This window comes from Erpetoichthys calabaricus, chromosome 5 (assembly GCF_900747795.2).
Source record: "Erpetoichthys calabaricus chromosome 5, fErpCal1.3, whole genome shotgun sequence".
Lineage (NCBI taxonomy): Eukaryota > Metazoa > Chordata > Cladistia > Polypteriformes > Polypteridae > Erpetoichthys > Erpetoichthys calabaricus.
Window position 1 is genome coordinate 182,878,234 of NC_041398.2, and position 9,093 is coordinate 182,887,326.

The 9,093-nt window shown below is 38.5% G+C and overlaps 1 protein-coding gene across 1 annotated transcript; it reads right to left on the reverse strand.

The window, feature by feature from the left end:
• Positions 1 to 1,061: 1,061 nt before the first annotated feature.
• On the reverse strand, positions 1,062 to 8,531 carry LOC127527881 (uncharacterized). The gene is made up of 2 exons (XM_051928028.1): positions 7,877 to 8,531; positions 1,062 to 1,627 (listed from the first exon to the last, which is right to left on the reverse strand). The coding sequence occupies exons 1-2, from the start codon at positions 8,453 to 8,455 to the stop codon at positions 1,457 to 1,459; spliced, it is 750 nt and encodes a 249-aa protein (XP_051783988.1). The 5' UTR covers positions 8,456 to 8,531; the 3' UTR covers positions 1,062 to 1,456.
• Between the last annotated feature and the right edge of the window lie 562 nt (positions 8,532 to 9,093).

The following is a 9,093-nucleotide window of genomic DNA, read 5'->3' on the forward strand; positions in this document are numbered from 1 at the left end:
ACCTCAGAAGTAATTAATATGATATACAGACTCTATTTTAGTTTCCTTTTAAGAAGGCCAATGCTGCATATTTGCACTTTAGAACTTTTTGGTTATTCATCAGTTTATATCGACTACCTGTTGTCACTTCTCGGGGAACTGGCCTAGAGGTCAATTGGATCTCAACCAAGCTTCAGCTCCATCATGCCCACTCTGCTGTAAGCCATTAACCAATTGATGAGGCTCTGCATTCAGTTTCTGTATGGTCATGCGGTGTGGGTGTACATACACAAGACATAACATGTTTTTCCAACATTAAAAGCCAACTTGCCGCAGTGTTTAGTTTTGCTAACATAATCAGAGAAATTAACTGCATTCAAATTGCCAAGCAAGTAGGAAGCTGCTTTTGTTAACCAGTTACATTCCATTAATGTGCAACTTACCTGTGATGCCATGATGAGACCAATAAATGTGGCTCTGTGACCCGTGTCAACCCATAACTACTTTTTTATTTTTTATATTTATATTTTAAGGCAAAGAATTGTTGGAAGAAGACTTATACCTTTCCCCAAGTCCCAAAATGCAGATGAGAGACACTACAATTACGCAAAAGCTCCGTTGTGGAGTGCCCCATAGAGCTCCTCCAGCGCCAGTGGTGGTGTTTGGATGCATCAGGTGGGGGGGCTGCTTTACCAGCCAATGAAGGTATGCAGCATCGTGCCTGCATATGTATGAGGTTGATTAGCATAGTCCTTATATGGTTGTTTCAGGGTGGCGAGGTTCAAGGCGCATTCACTTATGCACATTTACAAGATGATTGAGATTTACAAAATTCTGTATAAATGTGCATACACCAGATTTTATAAATTCGTTTTTTTTTTTTTTTTGTCACATGCATTTTCCTGTGTTTTTCCACATTCCACATACTTTCACACTTGAATCCATCCATCCATCCATCCATTTTCCAACCCGCTGAATCCAAACACAGGGTCACGGGGGTCTGCTGGAGCCAATCCCAGCCAACACAGGGCACAAGGCAGGAAACAATCCCGGGCAGGGTGCCAACCCACCGCAGGTTGAATCCATGTAAAGTGTTTTTAAATGAGACCTAAAATCTTTAAATACTTCAATGATTTGTACTCTTATTAGTCCATCCATCCATTTTCCAATTCTAGGCAGGGCCATGGGGATGCTGGAGTCCATCCCAGAAAGCATCTGATGCAATGCAGGAACAATCTCTGGACAGGACGCGACTGTCCATCCCAGGGTGTGTACTCTATTAATTTACTGTTAACTCCAATTTTTCTTTTTACCAGTATAGATGTGTGCAGTTTTATCAGATTGTAATACACAAAGCTACATAGATCCACACTAACGTTTGGGTTGTTTAACAGAGTTCTTCATCGAATGTTTTTGCAGTAAGGATCCTTTTTCATCCTCAGACATGTCTGATTCGTAGTTCTTATGTACAGCGGACCTACATTTCTCGGGTTCCTTTTTTCTTTTTTTTTGGTCTCCCTCCGTTGTGGACTCCAGTGCTGAGGTTAGTGTGGCAGAAGTACTTGTCTTGTCTTGAGGGAATGGGTTGTGGCAAGGAGCTGACTGGTGGATGCATCCTTTGTTTTTCATTGTGAAATGATCTCCCTTCCTTTTAAATAAATAAAACATATAATCAGAAATAAGTCCCTGTGTTAATATTAATACAGACTAACCTTTGTCAAATGCACCCAGATACACAGTTGTTAGGCCAAGTCAAAAAGAGAGGTTCAGCACAATTTAGTGTGTTTCAAGCTGACACATGTCACCCATGTTCTTTTATTGCTATTTGTTAGGACTATCTATACTGTGCTTTTGAGCCAGTAACAGAAAATGAGTGACAAAACCTATTAAAAACTGAAACTGTGGAAGGCAGCACCATGTTTCCTAATTTCCTAAACCTAATTTACTTCTGCAGCTCTGTAGCTTCCTTCTAAATTTACATACTAAACATCTTCATCATAGATGATCTCCTATAAGAAAAGAATGTGAGTAGTGCGAGCGCTTTGAGTAGTGAGAAAAGCGCTATATAAATGCAAAGAATTATTATTATTAAAACTTTGAAGACTAAATCCCCAGCCTGAGAAATATGAAAAAGTTATTGACAGATGTGTTAACTTGAAGCTTATTCAATCAGGAGTCAAAAGAGAGAAAGCATGTGTTTTTAAAACATAGTTAACAACTAGAAAACCTTTCTGAAAAAAGTATTTATCACAGATGGTTCCTACCAGGTGATCCTTGTACTTTTTGGATTTTTCTTTAAAGTTTACTGTTTAATAAAACACTGTATTTATATAAAATGGCACTGTCCATCCAGGCTGGTCAAATCGATTCCAATTGATGATAACAAGAACAAAATGTAAACACCTTCATTTACAATATGAAACTAACCCCTTAATCCAAACCAGGGTCACAGGGGTGGTGGAGCCTACCCCTGCTAACATAGGGGACAAGGCAGGAATAAACCCTGGACAGGGTGCCAGTTCATTGTAGGACGAGCACACATCTCTACCTGCATGTCTTTGGATGGATGGAGGAAACTCACAGGGGAAAACATGTACACTCCATGCAGGGAGGGATCAGGTTACAAACCCAGGTCTCTACCACTGTGCCACCATGTGGCCCAATATGAAACATATTTTTAACAAATTCATACAAGTTGTAAAGCTTCAGAATTATAGGTAGAATAAACACATGGCAACACTTTAGGTTATGTAAAACACACTTCTTTGGGTCTTCATAAAACTTCTAAAACATCAGTAGATATTCATCTCTGGGCAGTGTGGCATATTGACATGAGGCAAAATGATTTGTTATTGTGAAGGATTCACAGGTCTTATACTAAATATGTCATATCAAGAGAAATGGGTCCTAGTTAAGCCACCTCGGACAACTCCAAAGTGAAGTTTTATTATTCGGTCTTGTTGCAGAGATTAATAAAAACTTTACTGATGCCATGTAATTTTCATGAAGACCCAAAGAAGTGTTTGTTAAAGTCTTGTTACACTAGGGGGCTCCGCCCCCTGCTCGCTTCGCTCGCCAACCCCTGGTGTTGGGAATGACAAAGAGCGTGATGTATGAATGAGATATAGAATAGTGTGACGGTGTAGATGATGCAAATAGAAAGCAAACAATAAAGTGTGTGACACAGTGTAAAGGTTTATTTGAAAATTTCTTTGTACACACCGTTTAAGTGTAAAAGGTAATTCCAGCTCAGAACTTGTAAGGTCATTTAAGATGGTTATTGTTGTGATCAGAGTCAAGTTTGTCAGAGCTTAGAAAGAGTTGTGTCTCTCCAGGAAGTAATGGAATGACTTGGGTATTAATGTTTTCCATATTAATATTTTTTGGACATAATATAGTGCGTTGTGTTAAAAGGGGCATTTGGTCTAATGAGATTGCTGTTCCAAATCTCTCTGTAACTAAGTCGTCGCAGATAAAGGCTTGAGGAATTGTAATAATATTTGGCTGAAGTCCATCTGTATTGGTGAGTGTACCATCTCTCAGTTGTAATAAGCAATTGTTATGATCTGGTTCTGGACATCGTATCTTTTTTACTAACTGTATCTTTTGAAAGCAATGCCAATTGTCTGCGTATTTTAAGGTGCACTGAACAATAGCTGAGTGCATGGCATCTGGAAGAATAGCTAATCACTGTCTAAAATCTCCTCCTCATAAAAGTACCTTTCCTTCAAATCGAATATTATTATTCATAAACGTTTGTAGAAGTTTATGAATGGTGTTGAGTAAGTGACTTCATGCCATTGAACATTCATCAATAAATAACATTTTTTCAAGACGGATGTCACGTGCAGTGCCACCGTTAATGTTCATAGTGGATACCGATTTGTAGGATCTAATGCAGTTGATAAAGATTTCACTTTCAGGTACATCGTCAGTTATAAGCCTCTGTAGATATTCAGTATATGAATGTAAAGAAGGCAGTCTAATTTGACCCTTTTGACAACAACGTGTAAATGTATAACTTGTATTTCCAGTTGTTTCTTCAGGGAAGTGAACTGAATGACAATGATTGCAAATGACATTCATTAATCCGAATGAATTTTCCCGGTGTATGTTTTCCTTGTGCCGTTTGAGAGGCGCGTTGTTGCATGTGTAGTATTTGGGACGTGTTGTTTTGGAGCTGTAATCGATTTGCCTGTGCTGTGTGAGAAGCCCGTTGTAGCCTTCCTTGCCGTTAACGTATGTCTGAGACGGGAGGTGTTTCGTTTTGAATCCGTGCCTGTTGCGATGCAGCACTTTGATTGATAGTTTGCGTCATGTGGATCTAGGATGTAGATTTGTGCATATTTGCGTTGTTGATTTGTTTCAGGGTGCACTGTTCCAATGCGATGCAGTATTTGTGCACATATGCGAAAGCAGTATGGTCCATTGCCTTTTGGTGGCCTGATATTTACTCCGGTATATGCAAAAGCAAATGAACCATTGTAGGATCTAATGCAGTTCATAAAGTTTTTACTTTTAGGTACATCGTTAGTTAGAAGCTTTATTTGAGCTTTGCGTTTTTGGAGTCGAGACATTTTTTCTTTTAGAAATATGGATAAGTAATAAGGAGAATTGCACTCACTGTTAATATGGAGCCTTTTCTGCGGTTGAACGGTTAATAGTGCCTTATTGTAATGAGATCCACCTATGCTGCATAGCCGTCTATTTTGTTGTTTCTTTCGTTTTCGTGTGTTTGTTCCTGTTATCCTTTCCTTTTCGTTTTGTACCCGTGACCGTGTATTCATGACTTGTTTCTTTCTCAGCATGCGAAATATGGATAAGTAATAAGAAGGATCGCAGTCACTGTTAATATGTTTCTTTTTCTGCAGTTGAACGGTTAATAGTGCTTTATTGTAAGGAGATCCACCAATGCTGACACCTATGCTGTCTAGTGTGAAGGTGTTGATGTTCACTTTAGAATATGTGGCTTTGGGTGTCACTTCTTATGGATGTGTGTGTGTGTGTGGATGGTGCGGGTGTGGGGGTATGGGGTTGAGGATTGTTGTTGCGCGAGCGTCTTCTTTCTTTTTGTGTTCCTGTGTCTTGTTGAATCCCCCTCTTTGTGTGTGTCCCGTCCCTTGCTTGTAGGGTCTGTGGGGTGGTTTTGTGTTCTTTTTTTTGTGTTCCATGGGCTTGTTGAATCCCCCTCTTGGTGTGTGTCCCGTCCGGTGCCTGTAGGGGGGGTGCCTTGCTGTTGTGCGCGAGCCTCTTTTTTTTTTTTTTTTTTTTTTTTTTTTTGGGTCTAGTTTCGTGCTTTGCTTGCGTTTGAATACTTTTTTATGTGCCGTTTCCTTTTTTCGGTGCTCTTTGCGCCTCATTTCTCAATTTTTCCTGTGCTCACTCCTTTTTTCTGTAGTCTTGTCCGCCTCTCTCGCCCTCTTCTATCCGCCTCTCTCGCCCTCTTTTGTCCGCCTTTCTCGGCTCCTCAGTCGACCCTCGCGGACTCTTTTTGCGCCTGCGCAGTACGTCTTTTTGCAGCTACGGCCCATTGCCGGATGTGCCTGCGTCCATCATCCGGTTTAGCATTCTCGGTTAGTAATATGGATAATGCTAATTACAAGATTTTATGCTGTAGGTAAAGTTTTACCAAAAGCTAAAGTGCTACCAAAAGCATAAAATGTTGTAATTAGGACCCGCAAACAATATTAGAAAAATAACACCACACAGAACCAAAAATCACCCCCTAAGATTATGATATTTAGTGTAAGTACAGCTTAATTTTTTATGTGTTCTTAAATTTTGAGTGATTTAGGATGTTACCTGTGCTTGCCTCCCAAATGTAATCAAATCTAATTCTAATCCTCTGTTATATGTGATGTATGTCTTTTATATCTTGATGTGTAAATGGAAAAAGACACATTGTATCTGAAATGAATGAACAAGTTTAAACGCTTTAAAGTACAAATTAACATTGATTCTCAGATCACTTTCTGCAGCCAGATTAATTTATCCACCTCTTTCAAAAAAAAAAGTTTCTACACTTTTTTGTTTCCAAGCCATCATAATCCTTGGTCTGGTGTATCAGAAGTCTGCTCCTGTTGACATTACTACTAGAGTGTGAAATGCTACTGAGTTGTGCAAGTGGATGGTCATCTATCATTGCAAATGTTATGCGATCATATCAGGCCACAAGCTACTGAACATAGTGAGATTCACATGCATTTAAGTACACAGTATTTAAATGAGTGATTAGAGATGCTAAAAAATGAATGGACAGTTTTGACAGATGCAGAGAACGTGAATCAGCCATTAATGCCAATCAATGCTAAGGAGCAGGAAGGAAGCAAAGTAACTTGATGGGTAACCACAGAATAAATCACATCGCAATTAGAGAGCATTTCAAATTTTTTAATTGAGTGGTATAATTGTACTGAAAAGTGGAAAAAATCTTTTAAAAAGGAATCAATTTGAAATCTGCCTAATATTAAGTAAAAAATATTTTTAAATAAGGTTCTTGGAGAGTTCTTGCAGGTGATTACAATTACCAATGTATATCTGTAGGAAACAATCCACCCTAATAAAAGGACAAGAGTCTGTGTGTGTCTGTGTACTGTATCCGCCCAGTTGTCATGTCCCTTGCATGCCATTTGGTTGTGGGAATCATAAAAGCAGTGCTAATGTTTGTGATGCGTTATCTGTTGGAATGAAAAATGCATTGCATTTTATTACTACATACAATACAAAGTACATTCTAGTAAATGGTGCACTGCAAACATTAGCATTGTTTTTATGAATCCCATACCAAATGGCATATACTGTATCAGACACATAGCAACTGGACAGATCTCAGCACAGATCTTAGTGCTGAATATACTGATATTGATTGTCCATCTTAGACAGGTAGCACAGCTAGTCTATATACAGAAAATATTAAGGGTTGTGTCTGTCTGTCATGCAATTACTCATGGCCCACTAGGGCTTGAAACTTGATTTTGGTCATAATGAAAAGCTTGTAGTGTGATTACGTGCTGGTGAAGTAAAAATGTGGCTAATGGCATCCTTTATGAAGTTGTCACGGTTTGCATCATTTTAACAGCACATTGCATAGGCAAAGTGATCAAGGATGGTGACATGGCAGAAAAAAAAAGAAGAGCAGCAACATCTGCTGAGCATGAGGCAAATTGTTAGAAGCTGATTAAATGATATGGAGAATGACAGCTCTGGGATCAAGCACATGTAGTGTGCTAACCTCCTGGTACTTGTGAACTACTGGGGTTTAAACCTTGATCTTGTAAGGACATGAGGTCTACGGGTCACCTACTCAATAGATAAAATATGGACTGTGACTACAAGTCATTACAGCTACAAAGATGAGACATGTTGAATTTTATTTCATTATAGTACTGTGCGTCATAGCAAAATAAAAACAATGTAACAGAAATAAAACTGTGATTAGATCAAATATGTGCCGGCAGAGCCAAAGAGAATTCAAATGAGTATCCCAGCATTTCCAGCTGAAAAATGAGTCAATGAGGAAATGTCTTAGCTCCAAGTTATCTTCTTGGTTTACATAGATCCGTAAATTGTGCTACTGGAGTGAAAATGAAAACAGATGTAAATGTTGTCTTTCATTTTGCACGTACCTGTCATTTCAGTGTAATATATGTGAAAGATAAGAGTGTTCACATAGAGCTCACATAATAAAGAGAAACAACACATGAAAAGACAGCTAAAAATCATGCACTGTGTAAATATAGCCTTGGAGACACCCACTTTCTTCTTATAATTTGACTGATTCTTTCCCAGTTGTTCCAATGGAAAGTCATGCATGACATATAACACTGATTTGACTAGGCTGCCATCTCATACAATTTAATTACCGGTATATCAAATGTATGTTTTACATATCCATTACCTCAGATTTGTTTTCTCCCTCCATCACATCCAGAACCTCATCTACTAATCCCACAATTTCTGCTCGGAACTCCTCTCCTTCTTCTGTAGATTTCATCTGCTTGCTTTTTGCACTTTCCAGTTTTTTCAAGAAGGTGTTCTTCTCCATCTGACCATCTCGTATCCATTGTTTGATGGCATCTAATTCCCATCGCAGTTTTTGGTTTATTCTTACATGTTTGTGAATCTCAGTGTCTCTTCCATTCATCTGTTTGTGAATGTGCTCAACCTGAGCCCAGTGCTGTTTTAAAGTATCTTCATGAATACGGAGGGCTTCTCGTAACTCTTCATTGGCCTTCTTGTTTCTGCATATGTTGGATTCATTTTTCATCAGCTTATTTGTGAGAGACAGCACATGATCAGCTAACTGTGAGTTCCTGTGATCAAGTTGCCTCAATTGGCTGGACATAAAAATACCACCAGCTAGAAGCAGCACATTCAACATTATAGACCCTGCAAAGGTAAGTGAACGCTTTGCTGCCTCTGTATACGAAGCAACTAGAGGCAGAGGGTTCAGAACTTCTTTGAAAAATGCATACATGGTGCAAATGCTTGGAAAAGCTCAGAGGAGCACTGATGAGCAGGAGTTGGCTTAAACTCCTCAGACCGTATTCAGTGAGAATGCTCTGCTTAGACTGAGGTGTTGCACATGTGAAATAGTTGTTTATTTCCAGCAGAAAGTGGGAGGAGCTTAAGAAAAAACATGTGATATGACATCACCAGGATCAGGCAAACCAAGTGCTGAAAGTAGATCTTCAAAATATATCTATTTAAAATTTCATTGGTTAATCAATAAAAGTTAATATTTTATTGTTAACTTTAATTAAATGAAATTCATATATTTTCTGTGCATGTTTAAAGTTTGGCACAGAGCTGAAGTAAAACCCTAACCTTCAGAAAGTTAATGGTTTTTCCCTCATATACAGATCTTGAAAACATCCTGATTTAAAGAACCATAGTCACTTGCAATGAGTCCAAAGTAATATGTGGTGTTCTGTCATGTTTTGTTCTTCCTATTGAGTAATTTTGAAACAAATGTCAAGTTGTATATTTAGAACTTTTTTTAAAACGACCTCAATGTCCATATTTCTGTTTTTTAAAAAACAACTGCTTTATTATTAATATACTCTATTTTAGGAATACTTTTGTCAAAAGAATGTGGTCCATCCTTAATTTCTC